Source organism: Ostrinia furnacalis, unplaced genomic scaffold, assembly GCF_004193835.3.
Source record: "Ostrinia furnacalis isolate ACB-3 unplaced genomic scaffold, ASM419383v2 OfSCF0976, whole genome shotgun sequence".
Lineage (NCBI taxonomy): Eukaryota > Metazoa > Arthropoda > Insecta > Lepidoptera > Crambidae > Ostrinia > Ostrinia furnacalis.
In genome coordinates, this window is record NW_021131215.1 from 139,192 (window position 1) to 156,300 (window position 17,109).

Genomic DNA, 17,109 nt, shown 5'->3' on the forward strand with positions numbered 1-17,109 from the left:
GGGCTCAATACCGTGCCTTGAGGAGACCCTGTGGAGCGCGCCGCAAAGTGGATTCTTTGTATGGCAGATGGCTCATCTAGATAAGAGGTTAACGCTTTCATGGGAAGTGCCCGACACATACCCCATACAAGTCCTCGCAGACACCCTTAGAAACCGATTTTACGGTGCGTCCTGAAGGAATAATCATTTCCCAAAACCTTCCATATTGGGAGTCATTTCAAAGACTGCTATCTAAAAGTCGATTTACTACAAAATAAGTGATGACGTCTAAGTTCTAATATAACTTTGGCAGATCATAAAAATATGTCAAATGACACAATATTTGCATAATCTTATTTACGATCGATTTCAATAAGATTTTGTGCCCATCAAGTTTTACACTGTGACATTTTGGTATTTAAATAAGAGAGATTTTGCATTAAAACAATTATTCAAAATCTTTATTGCACATACAAAAAATGCGGTACAAAAGTGGCAGTCAGTTGTTTATAATTGCAACTTTTACAAAACAACACAAAGGCTTTGTAAAAATTTTAGAGCTTTGTGACAAAGCTCTAAAAGTTTTGCATAAAACCGGTAAAAATGAGATTACCTAATGAGTTTAATAAACGCTTAAGCCAAAGCTTTAAGTGATTAACGCCCGTATTCACAAACATTACTATGAGGTCTCACAGTGCGCGTGGACGCACAGGGTGCCACACTAACCAATCACAGAGCTCTATTCAACGCTGTGCGTTCAATTTTATGCTTTACTTAAGCAAGCATCGTTTGTGAATACGGGTGGAAGAGTGGATTCGTCCAAACAAGAGTAAATATTAATCTCAGAATAAATCGTCAGTCCTTCGGACATTTTGACATATTTCCCATACTGAAACTGTCAATGTGCCAGTTACACCAGGAGTTATTCTCGGATAAAAGTTTGGTGGAATCGGGCCTAATAAGTTAAACGTGTACTGTAAAGCTAAGCTTAGATTCTCATTGATTGCTACACTCTACTCGTAAGATGCAAATGTTCACGTAACAAACAAGTTTCCTTACAAAGGGAACATGTCAATGAAAGCTTCATTATTAGAATACTAAAATAGCACAGATAGGTATTGAATTCGTCCTTTTACAGTGTTTTTCGTATAAGGTGTCAAATGTGATAGCGATTAAAATTATTAGATTTCTGCAAAACAAGTATATTTTTAAGACCGACTCTTGGTAGAGCTAGAGCTCATAATAAACCTAAACTTGCTAATCACGCTTAGAAAATAACAAAAATTAACAAATATTTTGAAAAATACTGATGCTGTTATAAAACGCCTTATTCTTTTTGCTCTACCGTTGTTATTTTTAGAAATGTCGAAAACGCCGTACTACGTTTCTATACCACAGATAAAGTTGGTTAAAAATAAGTAAGAATTACAGTCATTTACAGTTGACAGCACATCACAATATTCATTTTTGTTGCAAAATAGCGCCATTACAACTGCATTAAAGGTCCCGAAATTTATCTTGATTGTCCGTCTAAAGAGCACCCACCTGCTGCTCCTGACAAAGACACTAGGCACTCTTTCTGTTTGATAAAATTAAATAAGATTACAAATATATTATAGGTAATTCTAATAATAAGGTGAATTTGATTTAAAAATACTAGAAATGTAGAGTCATGATCTAAACTTGTGGTGATATTATTGTTATGCGTGCTAAGCGCTACTTTACTACGCAGGCCAGGACCATAATTTATGCGGAATTACAGCTTTCTTGTCTTATCATAAATAAATTATTTACCGTCAAAGACAATCAATGAGCTAATATACAAGGTAAATATGAACTTAGATTCACATTGCTATTCAAATGTAGTTAAGTTAGTAAAGTTTAATTCCTATCTGGGGCAGTCGATTTTTTCGAAGTCATTTCTCAAACTCCTCCTAAGTTCTTCTGATTAATTTCCTTGCGGGTTCAATGACAGTTTAACTTTCCCCCGACAAACTTGACATTCACTGGTTGGGTTTTATGACGGTCAAGCTGTAGATCCAGGCTACACAGGAGTTGCAGCGGTGGGAACTTGAGGTGAGAATAGTCCCGATCTTAAATGGGTACTTAATTTTCGGTTTTACTAACCTGTGAACCAGAAGCAAACTCGTCAGCCGGCGGCTCTCTGGTGAACCTCTCGAACTTGAAGCTGTTTGAGCGATAGAGCTCGTTGTCTTCTCTCGAACGTCTCCCCCGGCAGAAACGACGAGTTATTGACGTGTGCCTGCGCAACAAACATCTATACTAATACTTTTAATATTATAAATGCGAAAGTAACTCTGTCTGTCTGTCTGTCTCGCTTTCACGCCTAAACCACAGAACCGATTTTGATGAAATTTGGCATAGAGATAGTTTGAGTCCCGGGAAAGGATATAGGATAGTTTTTATCACGGTTTTTGAAAAAGGGACGCGCGCGATAAAGTTTTTCTGTGACAGAAAAAATTCCACGTGGGCGAAGCTGCGGTCGGAAAGCTAGTGTGAATTATGTATGAAAACTGAAATTGTAAACTCCGTCAGTTTATAATATAACGCGTGAAATTGTATTAAACTAACTGATGGTTAGGTTAGATTGTAATCTGGGAGAGACTATGGTAGTCGAAGGCTTTGTCCTGGTTCCCATGGTTCTTCCTAAGGACGATCGACGGAGCACGGTATGCCTCATCCTTCTGATGAAAGGAGCCCCACAGAACCTACCCTATCCCCGCAGCGTAAGTATGCAATTTCTTGCATTTTTTTCCCCCGAGATGAAAAAAAAGTTATTTTGTAATATACCTAACTAAGTACGTCAGATTATAATCTCACAAAATTTACTATTTTACGGTGACATATATAGTCCAGTCAATAAAGCATTATAGATGGAAAACTGTAGAACACAATTTCTGACTTCAGGACTTTATTTAGACTAGTTAGGAGGTGAACATAGCAAAAGTCCCCGCCCTTAGCCCTTGAGCCGGCGGGGAGAGGGGGGTTTAAAGGTGCCACTTTTCGGTTTTTCGCTTAATCCTCGGAAACTATGCGTCCTAGCATATTCAATTTGCTACAGATGAGATAGACTAGTTTTTCTATAAATTGTATAGTTTTCGCGGCATCTGCTCTAGAAGGTCTGTAATATTGGCAATTTTATTTTTGTCTTACATGTTCCTATCAGGAGAAAATCGACTAAATCAACATTGAGCAATCATTCTAGACGTGCGGGAGCATGTTAAGCCTAGTTCCAGCGAGGGGACTGCACCGTGCGTATATTTAGACGAATCACTTTGAGCCACTTTTGAATCCTCATCACTCAAAAACTACTGGGCATTAACACTTCCAATTTGGCTCATGTGTTGAGACTTACAAGATATACATCAGTTTCAAATTTCATAAATATGCCTCAAACAGTTCTTTAGATATTGACGTCCAAAAATCTACATGTCTGACCTATAGACCAAATTCTAACCACTTCCAGATGACCTCGAAGGTTCAAATTTGGCATCCAGAAAGGTAGTTATGTAAATACAAAGGAACAAATAAAAAACCAGTAAATTTTAACATTTCACATGTGATAGATAGATAGTAGTGCTCTAAATATCGATTTTTGAACGTCAATACCTAAATAACCGTTTGAGGTATATTTATGAAATTTGAAGCTGATGTACATCTTGCAAGTCTCAATACATGAGCCAAATTTGAAGTGTTAATGCACAGTAGTTTTTGAATGATGAGGAGTCAAAAGTGACTCTAATTGGTTCATCTAAATATACGCACGGTGCAGTCCTCTCCATGGAACTAGGCTTAACATGCTCCCGCATGTCTATAGTGTTTGCTCAATGTTGATTTAGTCGATTTTCTCCTGAAAGGAACATGTAAGACAACAATAAACATTCCAATTTTACAGACCTTCTAGAGCAGATGCCGCAAAAACTATACAAGATATAGAAAAACTTGACGATCTCATCTGTAGCAAATTAAATAAGCTTTTTTTGGTTCATAGTAGTCATGTCACTAGGACGCATAGTTTCCGAGGATTAAGCGAAAAACCGAAAAGTGGTACCTTTAAACCCCCCTCTCCCCGCCGGCTTAATGGCTAAGGGCGGGGACTTTTGCTATGTTCACCTCCTAACTAGGCTAAATAAAGTCCCGAGGTCAGAAATTGTGTTCCACGGATTTCTCTCTACACCGTCGTTAAGGCATTCATTGACTGGACTAATAAAGCGTCATGACAACAACAAATTAAAATACCTTCAGTGTAGGTAAACTCTATAATAAGGACACATAATATGTGTACATATACATATTATGTATAAGGGACTGGTCGTTTTTCGACGGTATAAAAAGTGGTCGTTAAATGGAGTGACACGGTAAAGCGGATAGAAAACAAGGCAAACCAACAAAGTTAAGAAATATTAACTTAAACTTTCCAACTTCCAATAGTTCGACTTCCGACTGTTAACTTTTAAATTAAAGGCATTTGGTTTATGTGCAACCTACTTAAAGTCTAATTTCAGAAATATAAAAATTAATTCGAATTAAAGGACTCAGATGGAGGAATGTTATTAATTATGATCCTTATTTATAGGTTTATGTTGTTAACTACCCAAATTATCCATATCGAAGACACAGATACGATATTTACTACTCTGTTTACATTATGTAGTACAAAGTAACATGATGTCATCATCATCATCATCATTTCAGCCACATGACGTCCACTGCTGAACATAGGCCTCCCCCAATGACTTCCACATCGCACGGTTGGTAGCGGCCTGCATCCAGCGCCTTCCTGCTACCTTTATCAGGTCGTCGGTCCACCTTGTGGGTAGACGTCCCACGTTGCGTTTTCCGGTACGTGGCCTCCATTCATGATGTAAACAGGGGTAAATACTACGTCTTTACGATCCTAGATTTATTAATGACGCACTTATTCAAATGCTTATTTCATTAGTCAAAGATTTTCAGAACAGTATTATTACGGTATAATTTTAGCTTTCAATTCTATTTATTAGGACAAACAACAAGACAAACAATTTTAAGAAATATCGAGTAGAGTGTGTCGACTTTTAGCGATGTTTGAAGTAAACAAGTTAATTGGAAGGTGAAAAAAGGGTAAGTAGGATGATTAAATAAAATATTATGTACTAGCTTTCCGCCCGTGGCTTCGGCCGCGTGGAATTTTGTCTGTGGTGGTAGAAAAACTTTTTTGCGCGCATCCCTGTTTCAAGAATCGTAATAAAAACTATCCTATGTCCTTTCCCGGGTCTCAAACTATCTCTATGCTACATCAAAAACGGTTCAGTGGTTTAGGCGTGAAAGCGACACAAACAGACAGACAAAGTTACTTTCGAACTGATAAATATTATACAGGGTGTTAGGTAAATGGGTATATAATATGAGCCGACACTAGCCCATGTTAAAATGGTCATATAAATGGTATGGAGAAGTCAGAAATTTGTTATCATCATTTTATTTTTTTAATTTTCATACAAAATAAATTTTATAAAATCCGATTTGTATGAAAATTAAAATAGTTAAAATGAAGATATCAATTTTCTGACTTCACCATACCATTTATATGACCATGTTAACATGGGCTGGTTTCGGCTCATATACCGATTTACCTAACACCCTGTATAGATTTTGAAACATGTAGGCATCACATGGTGATGTAATATCTAATGGATAAATCTATTATTACATCATGCATTTATCAACTTTTATATTTACAGGTGTCTGACTGAATTCGCAAGGAAACCCCATTATTATTGATTTTTTTTATCAAATCAAATCAAATCAGTTTATTTGCGTGAAAAGTGGTCTACAAGTTCTTACAATATTAAGATGTCCGCACAGTCCACCAGAAGCTGGCATGCAAATATTGTTAACATTATATTTATATTATTTATTTCAAGCAATTTATTTACTTTGATAGTTCACATAATATAAGTGTAACTAAATAAATAAAAATAAAATTAGCTTTCTTCTATCGAATTTATAATTTACGACTTCTTACGCATAGAGCTATAATTTTACGGTTTCTCTTCGTAAATCTATTAATCAGTTGATTCAATTATTAACATGTTATTTCGTAGTTTATAATCGCACATTTGCCTCGAATGCACACCAAATATGTTTACATAAGTTGGCCGTATTGTAATCATGTCGTGCAATCTACCGTATTGCGGTATAATGAACTCTACATTTCTTGCAGATGCAGTTATTCGTACTAACCATTTATTATTGCTTACCTGGACTCGCTAGAATGCAAGGGCCATTGTATCCCGAAGATCTTAAGACGCGCTGGTGGTCTACGCTTCTGCTCCGTGCGGGTAGTCTCTTCAACCGGAGGAGTATGGTGTCTCCCCCCAGAAGAAGCACGAGTGCCACTTCGGCGGCGCCGCCTACGTCTCCTCTCAACCAATATAAAGTTATCGCCGTTCCTGATAATATACGAGGACCGGAGAGTAGACTTCTCCTCGCCCTGTCTTTGCCGTATCAAATCAGCTGTTCTCAACGTATGGATGTTCTGATATTCGGCTTCAGGCGGGGCGGCTGGAGTCACTTCTTGGCTTGTGCCGCTTCCATCCCTCTTCTTACGGGAGGAATGGAGGCCCACTCGACGCCAAACCTTTTCCATGAATCCGTATTTGCTGTCATCCCATTATTATTTCAGACCCCGCTGCAACCCGGATACACACGTTGCTGTATATTTACACGCACATGTGTTAATCTAATACACAGTCACTTGCACAAAAACAATTCAATGGTTCAATAAATCCTGTCGACAAAAATGTCTATTGATAGCACTTAAAAAATAATTTCACTAGATAATAATGAGTCACAAGTCCAATCAGCCGTTCTCTGTCATTGTCCGGGACTCCGGGCGTGAACTTTCCGATATTTCCTTTGATGCGGGCGATATCTCACGTCTTAGGCCATGATACACTTTTCACGAACAAACCTGGGGATTTATCATTAATCCCTTGAATTGAGACGTTGTAGGTTAGTAGAATAAGGGGCGATAATAACGTGTTTTTAGACATCACACTTGCAGAGGTCCCGGCCCTTTAACAGGGTGCGGGTAGTCCATACTACGCATGCGCGGTCCCCTCGCCCGTAGCCCCCTCTAGACCGAAACTTAAACATGGCGGACCTCCGACCCCCTTCGCTTTATTGAATATCTAATTTTATCGGCGTGCATTCATTGTTATACATCATTTCTGATGCACAACCGGCCTACTTTCGTTATTATTAAACATTTTTATTAATCAAGTCAATGGAGATGCAATCTCAACCGTATGACTCAGAAGAAAAGGGTTATAGTCAGAAACTCGTGCTGTTTGTAACCGACAGACCAAATTTTTGCATAGCAAACAACTTTTTGACTTTCATTGCAGAGAAAATTAACGAATTGTTATGCTCGTGTTTATGTTTTATGAATGCAAACTTAAATATTTTGTTACTTCTACTAGGCATTTCTACCACATTATACACGTTTATGAAGTAGTGAAGTTTACAATTTGGTTAAATTATAAAATAAATAAATATCCTTGGACATTTTACACTACGCTTCTACTCCCAAACTAAGCAAAGCTTGTACTACGGGTACCTACTAGACAACGGATAATACTTAAACACTTTTTTTTGTAATTACATACCTACATATTATACATAGTAACACCCAGACCCATCACAAAAAATTAAATTCATCATTTCATTATCTGCCCGGCCGGGAATCGAACGCGGGACCTCTCGGCATGGTAGTCCGTTTCGAATCACTACACCAAAGCAAATTGTAATTAAAATGGCTAAGATCATGTTTTGTTCCGAGCGTTGTCCCTTACATGTCCCAAAAAAAATGACCGACATAGCCCACAGAAATGCAAGTGGCAGTGGGCAAGGCACATGATAGCTCGTAGAGCTGATCAGTGGCGGCGTAGCATGGGTTGGTACCCGGGGCGATCACCCTACCTAATATTGTTGCAAGGTAATGATATTTATTAGCTGTTACCTTTATCAAATACTTTTTAAATGCTTGTCTGATAACATTTATCTTTTCCCTGACGGCATTTGTATACAGTGTGTCCGGGCATGTAGTGAACAAACTTTAAGGGCGTAATCTATGGACAATTTTATCGATGAAAATAATTTAAATTTGGGGCCTGACCCATTTCTCGAAAAATTACATCGAGTTAAGTTTTTAATTTTTAGTTTTCACCTCTTCTTTAAAAAACATGTGAAAGCGTGGGTAGCTTAACATTAATAAGCAAATATTTTATATCATGCGATAGCCAATAAAATTATCTATTAGAAGAAGAAAACAGACAAAAGTTTCATACATTTTATGGGAGTAAGAATGGATTTAATTAGAAAAATACATTACTTTTTTCACTTCTTTTTCAGTTATTTTCCAACACAAGAAAAACCAGGTCGTTAAGGTATATTTTATTTGCATTGTATTTTTAGTATTTGAGCTATTCTACAAAACGAATGTAAATTTATTAGTCTACGTCTATTACTTTCGACGTAATTGTTGAACAAAGATACCCCTTCCCAGCGGTTTCCATAGCGCACGCGACATGTGAAAATGCACTGCCTGAAAGAATCACACAACCTATTCCGATTACATACTAGCCGCGTTACCTACCTTTGCTAGAAAATAAATAAGTAGGTTAATTTATTTTCCATTACTAAAAATATTATTGTGAATCCTACCTAATATTAACTACCTAAACCACCTAAACCTGAAGTAATAACATAATAATCTACAATTTCCTACCTTAGAATGAGTAGGTAAGTACGAGTATTAACCAATAATTCAAAAACGTAGTCCAGGTAGAGCACCCGCCCGAATAGCACCTGCACGAACAGCAAATCACTTACCATCAGTATCAGATGGTAATCACTTAGGTACCATCAGCCCCCCTAGACAAAACGCACTTTTTGATCGAATCGAAAATCGAATCCGTCAAAACTCCATACAAAAAAGGGGCTTTTCGACCACTTTGCGACTGGTTTGCGATTATAATTTGCACTTTGTCTAGACCCACAGGTGATCCGTCTGCTCGTTTGCCTCCTGTCACATAAAAAAAACAGCACTGGTTGTTATTATTGTACTTGACAGACAGGAGTCAGGATGAAATGAAAACTTTTACCCCAAAAGTACTAGGGCAACATAATATAACACTTACTTACAGGAGCTGAGCTGTATCAATGGGTTTTTTCGGGACTGCCAGTAAGCCAGTTAACGAACTCTAGCTTGCTTGCTTGTTGACGAATTCATTTTGTAAGTAAGTAACTGGCGATAAGTGTCCATTAACTTGCATGCTCATCAATCGTCGCTTCATCGCTCATTACTTGACTTATGGTCCTATGTCCCCTAGATGGGGCAGAGGGCGTCCACAACAGTCCTCCATCGCGTTCGGTCTTGAGCTATGTGTTTGATCTCGTTCCAAGTCTTGCCGATCTTCTTCGCCTCGTCTGCCACAGTGCGCCGCCAAGTTTGCTTGGGGCGACCACGCTTGCGTTTTCCTTGGGGGTTCCAATCCAGAGCCTGCTTGGGGATGTGATCGGGATCCCTTCGGAGAGTGCGGCCAATCCAGTTCCACTTGCGGCGCTTGATCTGCTGGTCGATCGGAATTTCGTGGCAGCGTTCCAATAGCTCGACGTTGGAGATTTTCTCAGGCCAGTATATGCCGAGAATTCGGCGAAGGCAGCGGTTGACGAAGACCTGCAGCTGGTGCGAGATGACCATGGTGACCTTCCACGTTTCACACCCATAGAGCAGCACGGATTTAACGTTGGACCCGAAAATGTTGATCTTGACCCTTCGGGTCAGTTTCCGTGACTGCCATACGGGGCGAAGTTGTGCGAAGGTGGCTCTAGCCTTGGCAATGCGCGAAGTGATGTCCTCTTCGGTACCTCCAGTCTCTGACACGACGCTCCCGAGGTAGGTAAAATTGTGGACACGTTCCACATCCTCTGCACCAATCCGTAATGGTGTGCAATTCCTCACTCCAGATCGCATCTCTTGAGTCTTCCCCCGTTATGCCCGCCTCTCGATGTAGGTCATCAATTTTGGATTGCATTCGTGATGCGTGTGGCTCAGCAAACAGAGGTCATCGGCATAATCTAAGTCTTCTAAGACTCCGATTATACCCCACTCACACTCATCGCTCATTAGCTCAAGTGTTAGTGTACCAACCAGTTACATGCATGTGTATCGACGCCTTAGCTTTGTTCGGCGTCAAGTCGGCGACATTCTTACGACGAACCGAATTGCCTTACCCGCTAACGCTGGAATTGGCGCCAGTCTCGCGGCGTCGATCGGCGACATCACCGCATCGTTGTGCTTGTTTTATAAAATAATAAAATGGACAACTTATCAACAAATATAGCGCTTGTAAGATCTATTAAAGGATATCCCTGTTTATATGACAACACTATCCCGGCTTATACAAAAAAAGAAATTACAGATAAAGCTTGGATTGAAGTATCAAATGAAACTGGAATATCAGGTGAGGTAGAGACACGCGTGGTTACAATTTTAATGCATCTCAATGTAGAGTCGGTCACTACCTTTATTTATGGTTAAATGCCTAGATGCCTAAAAATTATTAATGCCTTAAATTATATTTAAATAATACTTTTATGGCCTCAATGAAAGTTGTATTATTGCCATTATTGTAATTTCATCACATACAGCCTAGTGACTATACTCTCATCTGTGGTGGTAATAGAGCTTAAGAGAAAAGACTAGTTTCTTCTAGGAATTCATTCATTGTTTGGCGGATGCTCAACCTAACAATAATAAATACTTACATATTTTAAGTAATATTAATTTTAATCCACGAGACGTGTGGTGTGGAATGTATCCAGCTGCAGTTCTTTATATCACCGAAAGATGGCGCTAAGCGTTTTAAATTGGTCATGGATTAGCCGCTGCGAAATCATTAGAATTTAGATGTGGATCAAATTCAGTAATTAATAGATTTCAACTTATACGACTAATTAAGAAATTACACGAAGTAAATCTTATACTTACCACAAGTGAATCCAGTTAATTAAAGCCACAAAAGGATAGATTATTAACTTAACGCTTATTAGATTATTAACTTTAAACAAAGCTACATGGGAAACTAATAGCCTTCATGTTTTTCATGCCTTTTCACAAATATCCAATAAGTAGAGCATTGGATAGATTTCCGGTAAAGCCTTAGCTTACAGAAAGAAAGCTCCTGGACATTCCGAGACTAGGTACTATACTACCTAAGTACCATGTGAAATAATGTGAAGGGCTGTATGAATTATACAAGTTTATTATTACTTATAAGGAGCGTTTTCTGTATCATCATCATCATTTCAGCCATAGGACGTCCACTGCTGAACATAGGCCTCCTCCCCCAATGATTTCCATTTTCCAACTGCAGAAGCCTGCAGTTTTCTAAATAAATAAAAATAAAATTTAAGACACATAAGTCATCTTCAACAATCTTCATTTCTTGGTCTGCATCCAATAAATGAAACAAAGGGTTCAAACAGAGAAATGATGTGTGACTAAATAAGTACTCATAAACTTTTGTAAATCTGTATTAAACTGTTTTGAAGCCACTATAGCCCAATGGTGTTGGTGTAGGGTCCGAGTAACGCGGATTTGAACCCCGCTGCGTCCCTAGACGATTGTGGTGATCCCACTCATAAGTAACACAAGGACCTGGACATTTAGTTTACTACGAGAGGTTAAAGGGACTTCTTAAGACTTTTTTAAAGAAGTTAAAAAAAAAGTTACTTATAGCTTTTTAATCCTGTACACAAGGTTTTTCTTAATTGTTATTATTTTAACTGACCTAGAAAAATTTTAAAGTGATAAGCATAGTACTTATCGATTTTTTTTTCTCATTGATTTCAGCTGGAGAATGCAAAGAGAAATGGAAAAACCTGCGATGGGGATTCATAAGAAGTTTAAGGCCAAATCCAGATGGAACAGTAAAGAAGAGATATTATTTACACGACGACATGGATTTTGTACTTCCTTTCGTGAAGCTACTTCAAAAACATGGTCATAATATTCCCACTCATGACAGTGACATTGAGGACGAAAATATAGAATCAGCTGAAAACGAGGGTATTGAATATGAAGTGTTCGACGAACATAGAGCTAGAGCTAGATTATACGACTCTAAACAAACAACTGAAAAAAACGCACAGCGTAAAAATGGACAGTCGCCACAGTTTTTCGAATACAGGGTACAAGAGCCTCAAAGTAAAAGAGCTAAGATTTATGAATCTGTACCAAATCATACAGAAGAAATAGATTATAGAAAAATGTTTCTGTTTAGTTTATTACCAGAGATAAATGTGCTATCAGAGAGCCAAATGAGAGATTTCAGAAGAAAAGTTTTTATGTTAATCGACGAGATTAAAGTAAGAACACAAAATACTTTAATGTTTGAAACTGAAATTATAAAAACAGAAAGACTTGATTAATAATTTAGTTTTATTTATTGTTTGTCATTTTCAGCAAATAACATAGTATTTTTAAAGCACCAAAAGGTATTACAAATTGAGTGGATACTAATTATATTTTTTGTAGATTTTTCTTAGCAGACTTTTGAATCACAATTAATACTTATTATTGCCATAATTTTTAAAATATGGAAATGATAATCTGACAATAGCCTGGACCTGCACAGAAACATATATTTTATACTTACAAAAAATTTGTGATGCAACGAATACTACTTTTACGAATACGAATATTAAATCAACTATTCGGCGAATACGAATATCTCTACATAGTCATCAAATACTCATAAATTTAACTGTTTTTATTATGGTTAATGTTCTAGTAATTAAAATTTACAAATAGCATTTTTTTTGTTATTGTATCACTTTACTTTGTAACTAATCACAAAACAAAATAATAGGTACTTGTACAATCGACCTGCTATTGACTGTCAAATTCCGGAAGAGAACTTCAATTCAAATTCAAATTCGTTTATTTCTTTAACTTACTTACTACTTTGCTACATACTGACCGGGGTTTTCCCATCATGTCCTTGTGGCTATAGTGTTCGGAGACATAGTCACGTGTGTGACAAAATTTAAAAAAAGTAGCTATTCGTAATTATTATTTTACCGAATACGAATATTCGGTAAATGTCTAATATTCGGCGAATACGAATATTCGTATTCGTATTCGTTGCATCACTACAAAAAATAAATAAAAATTTTAAAACAAGTAAAAGCATGTAAAATAGAAATACAAAACATGTTGAAATGCACTTGTTCATAAAAATTAACCCTAAGGTAACAATGAAGCATAATATACCTCAAACATTTAGGTACATTATTTAATAGGTGCATTCTTCATTGACTTAGTAGTCACTGCATTGCCAGTAACTTTGCTGACCAATTTGTTATTCTGCCAAACAGCGAACAAATTGTCATTAGTTTTCAGGTCAACCTGTAATTTCTCCCAAACCTTCTTTTTTGGGTTTAAAACTTCATCAGGTTCTCCAGATTCATAGCCTTCTACTAATATCCTTTCACCCGGCTTACTGTCTTGAGGAGGCAATAGAGGTTCCACCTGCTTCGGCTCATCTACAGAAGCACAAAGTACCATCCCTTTGGATTCTATGCCACGCATTTTGGCAGGCTTCAAATTGCACAAAACTACTACATCTCTATTTTGCATTTCTTCTATAGGCACGAAGTTTACTAATCCCGAAACAACAGTTCTAGGTTCAGCTTCACCAAGATCAATTTTTTCTACATACAATGCATCTGCATCAGGGTGCCTAGAAACCTCAACTATGCGACCCACTCGTATGTCCAACTTTGAAGGGACAATTTCATCTACTGCTGCAGCTGCATTACCCTTAGTTTTTGTCGGAGGAGGGTAAGCTTTCTTGGTCAATTCCTGCAGTTTGGGTTCTTTAAATATTTCTTGAATGGGAGCCAGAAGCTTATTGATCGCCGCTTCTACTGAAGCCTTTAAATCTCCAGGATGGATGTCTTGTTTTGCAAATGCAGCTTCTAAATCTTCAAAATTATTAAAATTAACATCGCCACCAAACTCAGGAGCACGGGTTATTTTAAAACTCTCTTCAGGCTTCATCAATGGGAAAATAACATGTTTGGTGAAAGAGAGCACTCCATTGTCAGTGATATTTCCAGGTTCGCAAAAAGCTTTTTTTAATTTCTTTTTAACATTAGCAGGGTTGTCTAGCAAGTCAATTTTACTGTCTTCTTCAGAAGCAGACATTTTGCCTCCAGTCAAACCTGGGACCATTGGGTTCATAAGATGAACTCTTTTAGCATAACCAAGCTGGGGAAGGTATTTCTCGGCCATAGTAAATATTTTTCTTTGATCAACACCCCCAAACTGTGCATCTACTTTTAAATATTCTTCATCTAATGCTTGCAGTCCTGGGTACAAAAGGCCACTAAGTAAAGGATGGTCAACTTGCTTCACAACTTCAGCGCCGGCTTTCTTTGCATCATGTTCAGTTATAACAGACGACATTCTGTACACATCCAATGTGTATTCTTTATTTAGCTGATATTCAGTACCTCTAACAAATTTCAACTTATCCAGTGGAACACCAATGGACTGAAGCATAGCTTTAATTGCAGCTTCATAATATTGTGTCCTCAATGCTAGGAGCTCCCAGGGAGCTTTCATATTGTCTAAGTAGGCATGTAGATCAGCAAAAAGGATAGTTACCTCACAACCGGCTTTAAGGAAATCTGCAATCTTGGACATTGGTACAAAATACGCAACGTGAGGTCTCCCAGTTGTTGCTGTACCCCAGTAAATCTTGAGATCTCTTTGCTTTATAATTTCAGTTAATTTCTCATCTCCTAGCACTTCTTGAAGATTGCGAGTTATTAGAGATTTCTTCTCTTCCCAGTTAGCCATTATTACAAGACTATGTCACCTGTAATGCGAAAAATTTTGAATTAATATGATGCAACCTAGCTAAATCTTAAAAGCATTACTTTTATTGATAAATTTATGATAAGAAACTGTGTATTTTTTGTACTTACCGTTTGTAGAAAAGACACTTGTTACTGTATGAAAATTACATCCAGTTTGGCAAATTAAAAAGACCACATAGAATGGAAGGTGTAATGTAAGTTAACACGTAGACCGTGGTGTTAAAATGTGAGTGAAACTTTATCAAAGTATTGCAAGCAAGATAACCTCAAATATTTGCAACACTGAAGTTTCACCTTTCCAGTCGACACTGCGTCAAAAAATCTAATTCCATTTTATTGCGTACTATTTTTACTTTCTGTTTTGTGCTGTATAATATAAATTTCCATTGCCAAATTAGCAAATTAGACGAAAATATTGTAATTTTAGAAATAGCATGAAGTTAGCTGCGATTGAAATTACTTGTTACCAACTGCAAAATGGCGCTAGTGTACCAGTGAATGCTCGCGTTTCCTGTCAAAAGCGCCACTACGCATGACAGTCAGTGCCATAGAGAAAAGTAATACATAGGAAATAGAGAACCCTCTCTGTCAAATTTTTGAGCCTACTAATTGACAGCCTGGTGTTAAATTCGCTGTACTTAACCTACGTACGTAACGCTCACATACACACATAGTACACGCACACATACATACATAAAGTCCACGCACACATACACACAGTTCACGCACACATAGGCCCTCATAACCTTCAAAGAATTATTGTTTTTTTGATGTACAATGTAGAATTTTTTCAAATCCATTATTTTGAAAGTATTTATCTTTATGGTGTACGTATTGTATTATTTTCAAAACAATGGATTTGGAACATTCTACATTGCACATGGAAATGCAAATAAACAAAAACTTTTCAATTTAATAATTTTACTTTATTTATGAACACACATAATATTATACACCAAAAGCGTCTTTTCGCAAAGTTTTCAACAACACTAAAAAAGCATTTGCACTTTGAGAAAACTCAGATCACTTGTTAACATAACAGAAAGTTTCTTCGCGATTCACGAAGGAACGAACAAAACTCCGATGAACCAGAACAGCAGCAGGTACGAAGGAATGAACTTGAATTTGACTCGACTCTTCAATACTTTAATAGGGCCACAGAACTCATAAACGATGGCTAAGAAAACAAGAATGCATTCAACCTAACAAAAACAACACCGGCCATTTTGGAGGAAAAACAAAGTTGCCATAAAAAAAAAAAAAAGTATTGGAATTTATCGACTGAAGTCGCTGTTTGGAAGCAAGTTTGATCGTAGTATGGAAGTTTCCGTACCCTGGTCAGTGCGGCCTTGCAGACTGAAGAGCGCTGCCAACAAAGGCCGAGTCGATGGGTTACAAAAAGATTAATTTGGACTTCTAAAACCCTTTTGTTGTTGTAATTATAATTTTATATAGGTTGTGAATCTGTGATTACGGTTAAGAAAATGTGTGAATGATATGAATCGTGACGGCTAGCAAAGGAGTCAGCTGGTCAACAGTGCGAATAGTGAATAAGAAATGGCGGCCTTGCCAGCAGGTGTTCAGTATGGGTTATCATCAGAGTCTAGTTATAAAGAAAACAAGGAACTAGTGTTTGTGAAATTAACGGATTCAGCGCTGAAAGCTATAGAAGACTTCATTAGGAATAACAGGGTAAGTCAAATCGCCATATTGTTGACCAAAATATAGATAAGCCAACAATGTCAGAGGCGCCATACTTATTACACTAATCGAAATGAAACTGCTAATTTACCTATTTATTTGCTGAGAAACTATCCTTTTGAGTCATTAATTAACTTCTACAGTAATCCTGGTATAAGGCATAGCGAGAACTAAGTTTATACAATGTCACGCCACGTCAACATGCAGGATTTTTGTTCTGTTATTTTCATAGATTTACATTTCATACGGCTTTAATTAGAGAATTCTGCTCATATTGTTTCGGAATTACCGTTTACCGTGGAGTTACGTTACAATCCGTTTATCTTGGGCCCAGAATATCGACAGAGACACCTTGTAATTAATTTATGCTAAACTTTGAAAACACTCAAGACCAACAACTCTCATTCGTATCTGGTTTACCTACTGGAAATATACTGTACAATTTATCTATATAATGGAATCGTTAAATCA

General features: G+C 37.4%; 4 protein-coding genes across 6 annotated transcripts in view; 2 read left to right on the plus strand and 2 right to left on the minus strand.

Annotated features, from left to right (window-relative positions):
• Positions 1-4: 4 nt before the first annotated feature.
• Positions 5-7,045, minus strand: hwt (SH2 domain-containing adapter heavyweight). The gene is made up of 3 exons (XM_028301695.1): positions 6,243-7,045; positions 2,107-2,242; positions 5-76 (listed from the first exon to the last, which is right to left on the minus strand). Exons 1-3 carry the CDS (start codon positions 6,629-6,631, stop codon positions 5-7), a joined length of 597 nt encoding a protein of 198 aa, XP_028157496.1. The 5' UTR covers positions 6,632-7,045.
• Positions 7,046-10,323: 3,278 nt separating this feature from the next.
• LOC114350773 (uncharacterized) lies at positions 10,324-12,526 on the plus strand. Its single transcript, XM_028301696.1, has 3 exons — positions 10,324-10,511; positions 11,903-12,417; positions 12,515-12,526. The coding sequence occupies exons 1-3, from the start codon at positions 10,367-10,369 to the stop codon at positions 12,524-12,526; spliced, it is 672 nt and encodes a 223-aa protein (XP_028157497.1). The 5' UTR covers positions 10,324-10,366.
• A 486-nt stretch (positions 12,527-13,012) lies between these two features.
• TyrRS (Tyrosyl-tRNA synthetase) lies at positions 13,013-15,410 on the minus strand. Its single transcript, XM_028301707.1, has 2 exons — positions 15,046-15,410; positions 13,013-14,936 (listed from the first exon to the last, which is right to left on the minus strand). The coding sequence occupies exon 2, from the start codon at positions 14,915-14,917 to the stop codon at positions 13,343-13,345; it is 1,575 nt and encodes a 524-aa protein (XP_028157508.1). The 5' UTR covers positions 14,918-14,936; positions 15,046-15,410; the 3' UTR covers positions 13,013-13,342.
• An 870-nt stretch (positions 15,411-16,280) lies between these two features.
• Su(Tpl) (Suppressor of Triplolethal) overlaps positions 16,281-17,109 on the plus strand; it is a 57,799-nt gene continuing 56,970 nt past the window's right edge. For all 3 annotated transcript variants that reach the window (XM_028301704.1, XM_028301706.1, XM_028301705.1), the window contains exon 1: positions 16,281-16,629. In XM_028301704.1, the coding sequence (XP_028157505.1) occupies positions 16,495-16,629 (135 nt within the window). In that variant the 5' untranslated portion in view covers positions 16,281-16,494. The remainder of the gene's footprint in view (positions 16,630-17,109) is intronic.